This window comes from Amia ocellicauda, chromosome 12 (assembly GCF_036373705.1).
Source record: "Amia ocellicauda isolate fAmiCal2 chromosome 12, fAmiCal2.hap1, whole genome shotgun sequence".
Lineage (NCBI taxonomy): Eukaryota > Metazoa > Chordata > Actinopteri > Amiiformes > Amiidae > Amia > Amia ocellicauda.
The window spans coordinates 19,987,325-20,003,185 of NC_089861.1; the positions used below are offsets into that span (position 1 = coordinate 19,987,325).

General features: G+C 44.2%; 1 protein-coding gene across 9 annotated transcripts in view; it reads right to left on the minus strand.

The window, feature by feature from the left end:
• Nucleotides 1-140: 140 nt before the first annotated feature.
• The window catches only part of ctnnd1 (catenin (cadherin-associated protein), delta 1), a 35,848-nt gene continuing 20,127 nt past the window's right edge, over nucleotides 141-15,861 (minus strand). For 4 of the 9 annotated variants that reach the window (XM_066718670.1, XM_066718669.1, XM_066718668.1 and 1 more), the window contains 20 exons: nucleotides 14,878-15,041; nucleotides 13,593-13,664; nucleotides 13,315-13,443; nucleotides 12,768-13,117; nucleotides 12,392-12,658; nucleotides 12,034-12,283; nucleotides 11,693-11,915; nucleotides 10,626-10,818; nucleotides 10,336-10,453; nucleotides 9,709-9,868; nucleotides 9,229-9,246; nucleotides 8,905-8,973; nucleotides 8,626-8,753; nucleotides 8,036-8,186; nucleotides 6,582-6,774; nucleotides 6,173-6,363; nucleotides 5,986-6,045; nucleotides 5,824-5,900; nucleotides 4,936-5,033; nucleotides 141-3,634 (listed from right to left, as the gene is read on the minus strand). In XM_066718670.1, coding sequence (XP_066574767.1) covers nucleotides 4,971-5,033; nucleotides 5,824-5,900; nucleotides 5,986-6,045; nucleotides 6,173-6,363; nucleotides 6,582-6,774; nucleotides 8,036-8,186; nucleotides 8,626-8,753; nucleotides 8,905-8,973; nucleotides 9,229-9,246; nucleotides 9,709-9,868; nucleotides 10,336-10,453; nucleotides 10,626-10,818; nucleotides 11,693-11,915; nucleotides 12,034-12,283; nucleotides 12,392-12,658; nucleotides 12,768-13,117; nucleotides 13,315-13,443; nucleotides 13,593-13,664; nucleotides 14,878-15,036 — 2,871 coding nt within the window. In that variant the 5' untranslated portion in view covers nucleotides 15,037-15,041 and the 3' untranslated portion in view covers nucleotides 141-3,634; nucleotides 4,936-4,970. The remainder of the gene's footprint in view (nucleotides 3,635-4,935; nucleotides 5,034-5,823; nucleotides 5,901-5,985; nucleotides 6,046-6,172; nucleotides 6,364-6,581; nucleotides 6,775-8,035; nucleotides 8,187-8,625; nucleotides 8,754-8,904; nucleotides 8,974-9,228; nucleotides 9,247-9,708; nucleotides 9,869-10,335; nucleotides 10,454-10,625; nucleotides 10,819-11,692; nucleotides 11,916-12,033; nucleotides 12,284-12,391; nucleotides 12,659-12,767; nucleotides 13,118-13,314; nucleotides 13,444-13,592; nucleotides 13,665-14,877; nucleotides 15,042-15,861) is intronic. The other 5 variants (XM_066718676.1, XM_066718675.1, XM_066718677.1 and 2 more) reach the window with 3 other exon arrangements.

Sequence of the window (15,861 nt, forward strand, 5' to 3'; positions counted from 1 at the left end):
TTTCTGGACTGTTATTGAAGATAAACTCACCCTGGATCCTCTTCTAAAGGCTTGGGGATGTGTTTAGTCACCCCAGATGCCCCTTAAAGGACAAAGCAGTGTGAAAAATCAGCACCATGTAATAAAGACTAAATCCAAGGTGAAAAAAAAAAAATCTTTATTCATTAAAAAAAAAAAAAAAAAAAGTATTGAAGTTACATATTGGGTTGTACATATTGAAAAAGTTAAAATTAAGAATTCCAACATACATGAACAGAATAAGCAATGATATTGTTAAAAGATTCATTACATTTCTCTTAAGTAGCGACCAACCAAGACGAGGAAGGAGCCAAATGGAAAAATAAATCAACCCAAAAATGATAAACAAAAACAACGCGATTTCAAGAGGTGATCACGTTTTGCAAGACAGTGGTACATATTCATAAAGTCAAAGCTGTACTGCCCCAAAATTTGCCCACAGAACAGAATTCAAGAATGACATAAGATGAGGAATAAAAATGGTCATTTTCCTTTCAAAAGTTAAATGTGCTATTGTTTAACTTCTGTCAGGATCTTGTTTCTGTCCGATTGATATCTTTGAAGAATAGTCCAGTCACCCACACACGGCATAGTGTTAATGTACTGTAAAGTCCAGTCAATTATTCATGGTCTCCAGCGTACTGGACTAACCCCCCTCTTTATACTGTTAATGTACTGTAGTATGCAGTCCGTCAATTTTACTGGATGAACCCTATAAGTGCAGTATGTACTGTAGTGTCGAATCACCATGTCTGCAGGATACTGTACTAAACCATGCTCTGTAGTGTATGAATGTACTGTAGTGTCTAGTTAGTCTGCAATATACTGTACTAGCCCCTCTAGTGTTCATGTATAGTGTTCAGTACATCTTGTATAATGTACTGTATACTCCATTACCCCCCCCCCCCACACAAATTTAATTGGATGACCCAAATCACTTAACACATGATTGAAAGATAATTAGTCCTTTAACAGATGTTTCTATGCAATCTGCTTTACAGTACGAAGACTAGGAGCTGAACTATAGTGCTGACATCAACAACAACTGTATTCACAACCCTGCCCCCAACATGGCACCAGGACAATTTAACCACTGCTATAGGGGCTCAGCTGCAACTCCTCACAGGAAGTCTGTTTAAGCCCTGATGTAAAAACACTGCAGACCCCATAATGCACCAGGTTAGATTACCACCCACCATGAGGAATGAAAGCAAGGCCTCATGGGAAATTTAGCAGTTTTGCTTCAAAATGTACATACAAGTAGTAATCAGACTAAGGGAACAGTACTGTACCTACAATGTACCTAACCATGGTAGGATACAGTAGTTCCAAGAATACACCACTTCCCTAGTTGTCTTCCAGTGCCATTTGGAAACTTCACTAGTCAGCAATTTGTTTGGACTTTAACACAAGCTCAGCAGTAAAATTGTTTTACAGATGTGTTCAGATTGTCTTGTTAGAGAATCCCCAAGTCAAATCTGAACCAATGTTTTATGTGAATAAAAATAGGAACTGAAGTCAGCCTGGGAAGTTTTATACACTGGGAAACATCTTATTGCAGCCCAGCCCCCACAATGCTAAGAAATGTAGACCCCTTGTTTATACTGGAATATGTCTCAGGAATATGATGCAAAAATCTACACTCCTCGTGATGCACTGGGGCAAAACATGAACATTGACAATGAGGTGACTCGGAAAGTGCTTGTGGGGATACATCGTCCGCTTTTATTTTTCCCCACAAGATTGATTCTTGTCAGCACGACTGACTGAACAGAAGCAGACAGAGGGAACTACACCCTCCTCCAAGCGCTGGGGGCTGAACAATAGCCCCGACAACAGAGCTCAGCTGCAAGGCAGCATGGGAGACAGTCCAGACGGGCAAGGTTGCAGTACAGTGGCTGTAGAGACCGAACATAGACCACTACAATACTGAGCTACTGAACTATAACGCAATGACTGTGACCGAGCTCAGACAGTAGAGGGGGACTGGTGCCATTTAAGCCACTGTGCTGCTCTATAGTGCACCACTTTCACACTCCTTCACTCAAAACCAACATTTCTGGATAATTCACATAGTTAAAGATCACCGATTAAGTTACTAGTCATCAAAACACCAATTCAGGCCTGGGGACAACTGTACAGATGCAAACTGATGGAGACGAGTTATGAGAGGGAAAGGGGGTAGTGTTTTATCTGGACTGGAGTGGCCAGTGCATAGTTAATCCCCTTTTTGTTCCCCCAACACCTCTCCATCATAACTCTTTTCTATCACTGGGATCTGTACAGTCATCTTTATTGGACTACCGTGACTCAACCAGCAAATAATAGAGATATCTTACAGATTAAAAATTTTTTTTTAAGTTTTAAGTTTAAGTTTAAATTTACCCTATTTATTAACCTAAAAGCCTAGCAAGTGATTTTCCAATGAAGGGGGGTGGTGCTGTGCACTACACAGCAGTGTCTGAAGATTAAGCCCAGTCTTTACTGTTTTTTTTTTTTTTTTTTTCCTTTTTGTATTTTTAAATAGTCTTTGGAAAATGAGGGAAGGAGATAATACAAAAGTAAAAATTAACAAATAAAATACACCAAGTCATCACCTATTTACAATGCTCAAAGAAAAGTTTGAAGTAAATCATTCAAAACAAATTATACATTAAACCCTCAGCCCAAACCCCCCACCCCACTCCCAACTCAAATTCACTCCTTTCCAGTCTCTTCCCAAAACAGACTGGATAGAAAACAAGCAAATATAGGTCTCTAATCTGTATATATATTTATATGAAGGCATAGAAAATTAACAATCATTCAGGAGCAATTTCCAAATTTGTATTTATATAGTTCTTTGCTGTGAACATTTTAAAACCGAGGAGGAAAAACAAATTAAAATTTAAGATTTATTTTTAAAATTGCCATCACACTCAGCTGAACAGTGGTTTCTAGTGGTTGAAGCAGGAATTGCAGTCAGCACAAGGCAGGAGAGGAAATTGACCTGTGAGTGATAGGTGGGGTGAGGGGCAAGGGGAAATATTTCACAACAGATTCTTGAAGGTATATATGGCCCCACAAAAAAAACTGGAATATTCAAAAAAAAGAAAATCACAATTGCGTAATATTGACATTAGCTGATATGAAAATCACTGGTTCCCAAATAAGAATGCTAACAGTAAATCATAACCACTATAATAAAATATGATTGTCACAGTTGAAATCAAATGGAAAATAAAGGATCTGAAAAAATATATAATTTCTCCAATTGCTTGATTCAGTTCCGTCAGTGGTCAGTATATGTACGGGTGCAGTGCTGTGTTGTCCAGTCTAATCCAGCACAGCACAAGTGGCATCACTGATAGTTAAACAAATCCTCCAGTTATTATTAGGATTAAGTCCACTTAGACTTTATACACACACCCCCCCACCCCACCCCTCCATCAACTGTACCGCACTGGGGCTGCCAATTTGTCCACCGGAGCGGAGACAGAGGGGAGCACAGAGAGATGGGGGCGGGGGGGGGGAGGGCGTGAGAGATTTCCAGTGGGTCGCAGTCCTGGCAGTCTTTGCTAGCAACAGTGAGAGGGAATCAGCAAGTCTGTTCTCGGTAGGAACACAATCAGATTTTCTGTAGAGAGAGAATCCAGTCAGTTTGAATAAAAATAACTTAACATTATAATCTGTACGCTACACTACAGCACAACTAAGAGAAACAAACATTCACTATAGATTTAAAAATACATCTAATTTAAAAAAAAAATTATATATATATATATATATATATATATATATATATATATATATATATATAAATTGTATATAAATGCACATACAAAATGGATTACATAAGTATTCACCCCTCAAGGACTTGTGGACATGCGCTACAATATGGAAATAAAATTTAATTCTGATTTTTTGTTACTGATCTACACAAAGTACTACAGAATGTGAATGTTGGATTTTTTTATGATTTTTTAATACTACAAAAATACATTGAAAAATCTTTATTGCATAAGTATTCACCACCTGTCCATATGCAAACTATTGGTGCTCCACAAAACTGGGCTATAAGGAAGAGTGGCATGATTTGGATCTCATTTGGATTCTGCCATAAGGCCTAAATGCAACACTATGGCACAAAGCCCTCTGAGAACACCATCTCCAAAGTAAAGCATGGTGGTGGTAGCATTAAGTTATGGGGATGCTTTTCATTGGCAGAGACTGGCAATCTTGTCAGGATTAAAGACAAGATGGATGGAGTCAAATATAGAAAAATCCTTTCAGCAATACAATGATCCTAAACACAGCCAAGGCTACACTGGGTTTAAAAAGAAGCTGAGGGTCCTAGAATGGCCCAGTCAAAGTCCAGACCTCAATCCAGTTGAAAATCTGTGGCAAGACTTGAAAGCTGCTGTTAACCAATGGTGCCCATTCAACATCCAAGAGCTTGAGCAAAAATAGGCCAAAAATACAGGGAGCAGACTTATCCCAATTAAAATAAATTTTCATTCCAGATTGTAACAATGTGAAAAAAGTTCAGGGAAGTGAATACCTATGCAATCCACTGTACACACACAGTACTGTTACTTTTTGTAGTTACTGTTAGGACAGTTACCCAGTGAGGACAGAGTTAGTATACAAGTTGACAATTACATGGAGGTCAGTTAGCTCAGAGCGAGCACGCAAGAGCACAAGAAAGAAGGGAAGGGGAGTTAACAGTACAGGCACAGACCTGAACAATAGTTAATTAACATTGCAACAAAAGAGGACTGACACTGTACTGCAGACACATTGATACATTAACATGAGTCGAAATACAGTACATTAACAGAGAAAGAGAGGGAAGGTAGACTGACAGCATACCATACTGACAGACAGACAAGAGGAGTGACCATGCGTTGGCGATGCGTTGGCGCGTTGATGACATACCATGCTGACACATGCAGTTGAAAGGAAAGGTTAGTCTAACCATCATAGGTGTGTAGCAGAGGGATAGAGTGCCTACTGCCCTCATTGTACACAGCACCCTGAGAGGGGGACAGACAAGTGGAGGGGAGAGAGAGAAAACAGGTTTCAGTGACAGGGTGAGGGATTAATAGAGCGAGAGAAAGGGAGATAAAATAGTGAGGTTAGCAAGTTAGTTCACCCAGTGATAGTTACTTAGTAGTTAGGACAACAACAAAAAAGTCTCAGTCCATACCCAGTCTACTTCAATACCTGTAGTGTTTCTGAATGTATAGGCCAGCTTTACAGCAGTGTGCAAGTAGGCTATATAGGGCTGTGTACGGAGACATTGGTGTATGCAGGACAGGAGTCAGTGGTTACACTCACCAACCCCTCGCCTTTTTGGACTGGGGCTGAACTTGTGTTTCAGCAAACTGATACCAAGACCGCATGGAGAGATCAGTGGAATTTAAAGGCATTCTATGATTTGTATTCAGCTACATGAAGACTCTCCACTGCAAGTGTTTAGAGATGTGCATTACATATACTGTGTGTACAGAATCCACGATACATGTATTGTACAGACTATTGTATAGAGAGACTAGTATACAGTGAGTATATTGTATGCATAAACTGTATATAGAGTATACAGTGTGCATATACAAGTATTTTAGAGACCATTGTATAGTTTCAGCATGGTTACAGTGCAAACTTTGTATCGAAACTATTGTATAGTGCCCGTGCTTACACGGTAAGTATTGTATAGTATGTGCATCATACAGTGCGAGTCTTCACAGTACGAGTATTTTGTAGAGACTACTGTAAATAGCAAGTGTGTTGACCGTGTACTGTATGAAGATTATGCATCTGTACCTGCATAGTGTCTCTCTCTGACAGGTCAATGGACCGGTCCAGCGTCCGGTCTCTCTGGTCCAGTGTGGCATAGGTATCTGTGAGAGAGATTACACATCGTAACAAGAGTGCATGACAAGTTAAATCACACATTGACAGATATACAGGTCGACTGAGACTCACCAGGTCCCATATCATTCATGGGGATCATGTCTCTGTCCCGCTCTCTGTCTCTCTTGTCACCTGTGGACACACAACACAATGACTTCCTACACAACGCGCACACGGGTAGAGGGGATATTACAGTAGTAGTGTGCAATGAGGAGGCACTTGGGGAGTTACAGTCCTGTGAGAGCGTGACTGACGTTACCTCGGTCGATGAGGGGAGCGGTGGTGTCCTCGTAGGCCGCGTTGGTCCGGGGGCCATGGGGCGCAACATTGGCCGTCGTGAAGTCGGTCTTCTTCCAGCCCTCCTTCTCCAGGGGCCGGCGCAGCTCCTTGTAGCCCCACACTGTCTGCAGCACCTGCCCTGCCGCTCGCACCTCCCGCTCAGCACGATTACTGCGGGGGAGAGAATAAAAATAACGATTAAGTCAAAATCAAATCTCAAATCCATAATCAGCATATGAAAATCAATACATCAAATCAAGACTCAATCCTAAATTAAATATATACAATCAGGTCAGTCAAGCAATGTCACAATCAGGTACTATGTGTGTACTGTAAATGTCTTAACCATCTCTCAGTGAAGTATCATTGTAGTGCCCTCGCTCTCTCACCCGTCCTTGTTGATGAGCACCAGTTTCTCAATGCCCTGGCTCTGCCTCAGGGTCTTGGCTCCCTCCAGGTTTGCTTGCAGCACCTCGTTCAGCGTGCTGAGCACTGACACCACTGTCTCCTCCTCCAGGGACTTGGCCGGCTGCTGCTGCCCCCCAGGGAGGTTAGATACCAGGTTAGGGACTGCATGCTTCCCTGGGGGAGGGGGAAAGAGGGAGTTAATACAGTACAGACAGGACACTACAATTTACCATTATTTTAACAGTTATGATGTTTTAGTTTCCGCTTGAAGCTTCCGACTCCACAGTGATTCTCACGCATGGCGGCACAGCGCAGTGCAACTAATACACTACCGAGCACCATGGTGAAACATCCAGAGAAACACAGGGCTGATAAACCAACAAACATTGTTTTAGTAAAACAATAGAAAGTAAATCAATAGAAAGTATTTGAAAGCAGTGTTGCGTTTGAGTATCCATGGTTTCGATTGTTTATTTGTCATGACTATGGCATAGAGGCACATTTTTACTGAGAAGTTAAAATCGCTTTTCATAATACACAATAACAATTAAAATAAAAACAGTAAATGTTCACTGAAGATGTTGACTTGGATATAAGCAAACTGTCTCCAAATGACAAGCAAGCTGAGATCACAGTAAAACATCTAAAGAAAATGAGTGAAAAACTCAGACAATGTTGGATAAAACAAACTACATATTTATAAAATCCTACATTGTTTCGGCTGTGATTCGTATTGCAATACAGCCAACGTGCATTAAATAAGTTACTTTCGAGGGCACTTTTAAATACATTTTTAAAACAAATGCAGCTGTGCTGCTTGCCACTGTTGGATTGGTATTATTGAGGACTTGCGAACCTGACACGTGTATAATGTTTATATATTGCTACACCAGCGCTTAACACTCATATTTGCTCTAATGTATAGAACATGCCCATTCTATTTGTGTGAAATTGCTCATGTACCTTTGTCTTTGTTCTAATGTATAGAACATGCATATTTTTTATATTTTTCCTTTATTCTCCCTTATTCCAACTTCTAAATTCTAATTTTAACAATGTTTGATGTGGTTATGGAAATGAATGTTAAGTTTATTATGCACATTTTTTTAAATCCTGAATTCAGTGCATATATTTGACAATTTCTCCGACAGATGAGGGATCCATGCTAAAAAGTTTTTTTTTTTTTTTTTTATTAGAATGCAAAACAAAGTACACATCAGCAGATATCGGGAAATTCTAGCATCCCAATTATCAGTATCAATAACGGACTCAAAAAACCTGCATCAGTCGGGCTCTACACTAAAGCACACTGATGCTGCACAGAGAGCATTAATAACAGTACAGACATGTTGACTGGACAGTACATGGGGGAGATCATAGTAAGGGGTTGCTTTAGACTCGGTGGTGAGGCAGGGCAGCATGGTGTTATACTCACCGAGCAGCTGGCGGTTGCGGGGGTCAATGGCCAGGTTCCTCAAGGCCCCAGACATGGCGCGCACCACACGGTCGTGGTTGTGGGACAAGAGTTCTGTGATCAGCGACAGACCCTTCTCTTGACGCACCATCGCTCGTATGTATCGACCATACTGAAAGAGGCAGAAAGGGTTAAAATCACTCTCCCAGCCCGTCTATCACTTGGCACCACTCCACCTGACCTGCCTCCTGTCCATCAGCCTGCCTGTCACTGCCTCTGTTACTCCCTCCTGACTGATATAGCCATTTCTATAACCAGATTCCCATTACCCAAAAATACAAATCAGCTTGCTCTAAAATTATTTTCCTGTGATTTCACATCAGGCTATTACATCTCTTAACTCTAAAAAAGGTGATTTATCCCCTAAAACTATAATACAGACGAGATTTCAGTGCTTTAACTATTTTGCGTGAACAGGATTTTTTTTGTATGCATAGAAATGCAAGTTTGATTGGATAGAAGAGGTAATGATCCTGAACTACATTAAAATCAATATTCCTGTCAAAAGAAAGTTCAATAGAGACAGATGCACACAAAAGGCAGAGACTCACAGTCCAGCGTCCAGCGCACAGGTTCTGAATGGCTCCAGCTGCCGCCTCCAACACCGCCAGATTCCTGCTTTCCTTCAACAGGGAGGTGTACAACCTCACCACCTCCGGCTGGTACAGCAGCTCATAGCCTGCAGACACAGAGGATTAATACAGTACAGGATAGACTGACTGGACACTACAGTACATGAACACTGCACAGAGAGGGTTAGAGAACAGTACAGACTGTCTGGAATCAAGGCAGTACTGTGCAACATCAGTAGTAGTGGACAGTACTCTTACCCTTGGCTGGCACAGTTCTCTTTGGGAAGTCGACCATGTCAGCAGAGAGATCGTCTGGGTCTTTCTTTCCTGTGGGGCGAGAAGTGGTTACACACCGATATGAGTGATATACATCTACACTTACAAACAGATGTAAACAGACACCCTGATGAGCACCAACACAAAAAAAAAATAGTTGGACTCGCACTAAAGTCAATCCATTAGAGTAAATTCTTGTCCTATCCAGTATCACCCTGGTCTGTGTCCCAGTCCCCTCCATCGATTATAGTGATTGACAGCAGCCACAGAAGAGCAGCCAAGCAGGGAGAATAAAAAGACTCTTACCTTTAGAAAACCACTCATCTTTTACACAGGAGCAAGAGAGAGAGAGGGACGGAGGAAGGAGGGAGAGGGAGAGAGAGAAAAAGTGTTCAGCATGAGAAACTGTAGCACCCAGCCACAAGCCCAAGCACCCACAGCAAAAATAGCCCAGCGATTGGACACACCCTACAGCACGCAGACAGAAAATACAGAGTACCATACAGTGCCATCACTAAAGCAGTGCAAGGTATAAATCTAGCTGGTTTATAATACAGGTGTACCATTTATAATAGAGCTACTGTATAAGAGCTTGTGTACAATAAGTATAAACTATAATATAGGGGTACAGTTTACAATACTGGGGCACAGTATATTAAATGGGTACATTGTATAAAACAGGGCTACAACATATGGGGGTACAGAAGTATATAATATAGGGCTATAGTGTGTATAGGGGCAAAAATGCCCCACGTTTGATCTACCCTGGCCTCTGCAGCACATTACCTTTGCTCTTCTTGGACCCAAAGCAGCTGCCCTTCTGGGAGGAGCTGGAGGCAGGGCCCTGGCCGAGGGGCATGGCATCCTGGTAGCGCTCACATCCTGGCACTTCCCTGTGCACCTGGTAGGACAGATTCCTCAGCAGGCATACACAGTTCTCTATGAGCTACAGAGAGAGGGAAGAGGATTAATACAGGTATATATTGCATATAGTGTAGCATCTGTCCAGTACTGTACATTGTGCTCAACAGCAAACATTGTATTCCATAGTCACTGTCTGTATTCAAAATCACATACTACCCAAATACATACTGTATATGTGAAAACCGCATGCTATATACCAATTTTCTGACTAGTAAGTAGTCTAGTATGCAGTATGAAGATTGGTTAAATGTAGTAGGTCACGTGACCAAAGTGAATGGAATGTCGGCCGAATGTGAAGCATGACGGGATGCATTTTTTGTAGCAAGCTCCGGTTGTATACTCCATATGTTGGCAAATGTAGCAAGCCATGCAGGTACTTTTACCATACAACATCCATATACTATGTCCAATATGCATACTGCATACTACTGAAATGTTGGTACATAGTGTGTATTATGGTAGTACACAGTTCTGAATGCAGCCTCTTACCTTGTTGTCCACGTCCTTGCGGTCAATCTGTGATTGGACAATGTACATCAGCGAGTCAACCAATCCCGTGCATTCTCTGAGCTTCCTCCGAGCCTCACTGCGCTCCGAACTGACATTCCTGAGATACAGAGGGAAGATTGTAAACTTAACTTAACTGACACAGGGCGCTCCACCCTCCCTCTGTGTAACTGACATTTCCCAGTCTTATTGTATTGTATACATTAACCCCCCACACCCCTCAGAACAAATGCCAAATGTTCTGTCTAGATATTCAATTTCCCTCTCTGTACCGTAGACAGCCTGCGGTGTTGGTCAGGGCAGTCTCCCACTCCAGGTGGCGTGGCTTGCAGCTCTCCTCCTCCCTCTCTCGCTCCCTCTCCCAGCCCGAGTGCGGCACCATCACCTCATCGCACAGGGCATGCAGCGCATGGTCCACAATCTCCATCTTCACAGAGTCATGGGAGGACAGGTTCCACAGCGTGCCTGGGGACATAGAGGACAGGGCAATTTCAGTAAAACACTTAAAGACATTTACAGTGCAGTCACAAAGTTTCGAACTTCCTCATAGAAGCTAAGGGCAAATCTTCACACCACAAAAATCCTAACACATACGGTAACAGTTGGTTGTAGCAGAACGTGAAAGAGCCGGACGCAGTGCGACTCACTGCACTTCAGGGAGATCAGTGGTTTGTGCTGTATAGACCTTCAGTGTTGCACTCTATCACTATGCAATCTCTCAATGTGGCAGACTTATTCTCCACACAGTGCCAATCCCCTCCATAACTATGGTGAAGAAGTCCCAAGACTCCCACTTAGGATATACAAAAAGTAATAGTCTGGTAGAGTTTGGTATACAGTACATCTTAGGTTTCTTACAATTTCCATTTGATTAATATAGCTTATATGAACTGTGAATTATGTTGCATTAGTTATTTATGGGTTAGTCATTTAAAGGTGTTTAATGAACTGGTTTATTACCATCCAAAACTTGACTTTTGTATCTGGTCATATCCGGTCACTGTAATATGCACGAATGGCTGTACCGCCCTATTAGTGTCGATTGTGACCATACTTGATTGTACCTGTGATGGTGTCAGTGAACTGCAGTATCATTAATATTTTCATTGTTACTGGTGGTGTCTGTGAGCTCCTACTCTCTACTAGGATTATTCATACTATTGGCAATTATTGCAATTGTTCCCAGGGATAAGTAATATGATTAGTAATACAATTATTCATATTCTCAGAGGTGGTGTCAGAGTTCCTGCTCTCAAAATAATGATTACCGGTGATTGTGTCAGAGCTCCTGCTTTATTAACAGTATAAGACCCAATATGAATATGCTTGTTCATATTACCGGTGATGGTGTCTGTGAGTTCCTGCTCATGAGTCTTCCGCAGCAGGCGGACAAGTGCGGGAACACCGTCACAGTTCTTCACGGCGATCTTGTTCTCTCCGTCTCGGCCAAACGAGATATTCTTCAGAGCCCCGCAGGCTGCCTGCCTTACCTCCCTCCCGGGGTGATCAAGCAGAGACACCAGCGCAGGCACCCCCTTCAGCCTGCGCACCTCCGATTTCACCTGAAAGAAACAAAAAAAGTTAATACACGTACAGTACATTATCACTGCACTGAGGGACAGGGTGTTACATTCTTATTGTGGGTGAGGGTAGTGTATTCATGTCCGTGAATTACAGTACCTTGTCATTCTTGTAGGTGAGGTGCTGCAGGAAGGCTGCAGCGTTGGTCTTGACCGGGTCTAGGCGGTAGTTGAGCATGGCGATGACCTCGGGGAGCTCAGGCTGTCTCCAGGTGGGGGGGGGCCCCTTGCGCAGTGTGCTGTCCAGGCTGGCCATGCTTCCCCGCTCGGCCTGGGCCAGGGGAGCTCCCCAGTAATAAGGCTCTCCCCCGGGACCACCCATGTCTCCATCCAGGGTGTCCTCATAGCTCCTGGAGAGAGAGAGAGAGAGTTAATATGGAGGACATACAGATATATCCTATAGGACAGTAACACCACACCATCCCTGCCACAGCACCCATCCCACCCCCAGCACTCACCGGAGTCTGCGTCGGGTGTCCAGGGTTCCACCACCCCCACCGCGGGGCAAGGTCCCGTAGCCAGGGGGGGGCAGGCCGTAGTCGGGGTCATCGTAGCCTAGGCTGCGCTGGTCGTCCTCCAGGCCATAGGGCTCGGCGATGAAGCGGGGGGGTGCTGCAAGCTCCATCGCGCTGCCCAGCCTCACCTGGGGCTGAGCCGCATATGGGTCAGTCTGCCGACTGGGGGCCCGATACCCCGAGTCTAGCGTGCGGTAACCATCCACCGGCCTGAGAGAGAGAGAGAGGGTTAAAACCAACTGGCACAGACAATGACTGGACACAGCAGTACATTAACACTCAAAGAGAGCACCCAGACCCACAGGCCAGCCCTCCTCACCTGTATCGCTCATCCATCCGCGTCACCCTTCCTAGACTGGTATAGGCATCCGAGGGAGGGCCGGTCCTGTAGCCAGAGTCATCATAACCCCCTCCTACTCGGGGATCAGTGGCATAGTGATAGTTTCGGGGCACAGTGGCAGTGCCCGGGTATAGCTCCCCGCCACCCCCAACCCCCGCCTGTGGCCCTGGGTTACGGTAAACTCTGTCCAGTGTGGCGGAGTAGGAGGCATTGTTGTTGTTGTGGGTGGGGGGCAGAGGGGCACCCTGCAGGGAGCCGTCCAGTGACAGGGTGTCCGACATGGAGGGGATGACCGTGCGTGTGGTGACTGTCTTCACCACCTTCTTCACCTGAGAGAGAGAGAGAGAGAAAGTTTACAGTGAGGTATAGACCCACTGACTGGACACTACAGTTAATTAATGCAGAGAACTGTACGTTGGCCTGTTAAAGTACATTTATATAAATCTGTGAAACATATGTAATGCTTTCCCACTTCATGCCAATAAAGCTTGTTTTGAATCCGTGTTCAGGGTCCAGTGTGCAGTACCGTGGTCTCAGTGCGTCGTGTTGTGCCGTCCTCGCTGGTTTCCACGGAGACCACAGAAGCAGGCTGCTCAGGGTCCTCCTCCACAGTTACAGTTTCTTCGACGAAGTGCCCAGGGTCCAGCATCCTGTACTGTAACCGTAGCAAAAAGAATTGTCAGACTACCACAGACTACCACAGACTACCACAGACTACCACAGACTACCACAGACTACCACAGACTACCACAGACTACCACAGACTACCACAGACTACCACAGACTACCACAGACTACCATTACCTGTGTGCCGTTGATGTATGCCTCGCTCAGTTTCAACCTGTCTATTTCAGCATCACCAGAGACCCGGCCGTTCTGAGAAAGGGGAGAAAGGGGTTTAACTGGTAGGTCATTACAAACCATTTTGAAGTCACACTGACACACTGGTGAAACTCAGTGTACTGCGATGTGCTTTACTCGTACTGCAGTGCACTATACTGTATTTCACTACTGACTGCAGTACACTATACCGACTAAGAAAAATTACAAGCTTTATTGGCATGACAAAGAGCATTGGTCAAGAAATGAAGGTACTCAGTGTAGCACACGTGGCTTAACACTTAATATTGGGGAAACTTGCATAATACCAGACTGGACACTTCAGTGCTGCTTTAACATGCATACAGGAGTGACAGCTAGAAGCCAAGAGGGGCCTGGGTCTGCACAGCTCTCTGTACAGAGCTGCAGTACTGCACAGCCACCACTGAGGGGTAGCAAACTACATAAGTGCTTCAAATTCAAATCTCTGCCATACACACAACCTATTGAAAGCTAGATTTCCCATCCCGATCACCACACCCCCCACCTACTCCCCTACACCCTCTTGTTCCCTATGCACCTGCCAACTCTATCCAGTCCCCTCCTTCTCTTCCCCATCCCCTCTCCACTTCTCTAACCTCCCATTATCCATCATCCCATCCATCTCCCTCTCCTCTACCCCTCAATGTCTATATACCACTCTTCTCCATTCACTCACTAATGGAAAAATGGTACAGACAGTAATAGTTTATATTAACCATTAAGATGGACACATGCAAAAACACAAATCTATTGAACCGACAAACTCCAACAGTCCAGTAAATTCCAGTTTCTCCAATCATAACAGGGAGAAAGCCACCACAGCGGAATGCATCAGATAGCAGAATATATTAAAAAGAAAATTAAAACTGAAGTCACATGCAGAGGTACTGAGCAAAAGCCAAAACCCCAGTGCAGACTGCATGTGAACTAAAGCAAAGTGAAGGTATGGGATGGGATAGAATGGAATTGGATGGGAGAGGGGGTAGTGGAGGGTCCTTTAATGAAAATTCAGGAAATTCAATCCCTAGACACTCCAAATGTAAAGTGAATTCGCTTCACAGGATTGTAGCAGATGAGGACAGTAAGAGTACGGGTCATGGTGGGAGTTGAGCAAGAGAAGCGGAAGAGTTGTATACGATGAAGTCACCTATGGGTATGGTGGTAGTAGTAGTGAAATGGAATGGAGATGGGGTGGTACGTTGGGGGGTGGGGTGGGTCATGGTTGTACCTGCTGGGCGGGGGGGGCTCGGGGGTTGCCGTTGGCGACGGTGAGCTGCTGGCTGACCCGCTGCCTCTCCTCCTCCAGGGCGCGAGTCAGCCTCTGAAACTGGGCCTCCTGCTCCCTCACTGAGGCCAGCAGAGAGGCAGCACTCTCACACTGCTCCATACACACTGAGAGAGGGAGAGACAGGGGTTAGAGCCCACAGACCCACAGAGAGAGAGAGAGGACTCACACAGGTCCATACACACTGAAGGGAGAGACGGGGGTAAGAGAGAGGGGGGGGTGGGGGTTGAGAACTCACAGCTTCACACACAGACAGGGAGAGACAGGGGTTAGAAACCAGAGACTCGCACTGCTTCATACACACAGGGAGAGCCAACAGACAAAAGGGGGGGAGTGACCAGGAAAGAGGAGGAGAGAGGGAGGGAGAGAGGGGAGAAATCCACACTGATTTGAGCACCGTAGACAACTCCGCCCAAAACTCATAAATTCATTAGATTCCAAATTAACTTGGTACTTGGTCGGTTTACAACCCTGGTCCTGGCGAGCTACAACACAGGAGTGCTCTCTAGCTGAGGCCCTGGAACAGTTACAGTATAGCCAACCCTAAACTGCACTCCCAGGACCCGGGCCACAGACCTGTTACACTGCTGTTTTACAATCATGCTGCCAAAATACATTGACTGCTGAATATGCTGATCTTAAAAAGTATTACAATATTTTAAATAGATCAAGAAACCTATGAGCTTTGGGCAGTTGTATTATTTCAAAGGGAAGAATAATTTTAACAAAATCACAAGGAGCAAGATCTTGATTTATTCTGTCAAGTTTTCACATTGTGGAGCTCGCTTTCAAATCTGTGACACTGCATTAATGGTAAATTAAAACTACAGAAAAATGAAAAAAATGAAAACGAGTTGTGGAATGTGAAAACTGACCTGGGAGAAACAGGATATGAAAACATTGGAAACGGAGCAGTCTGTATAACGA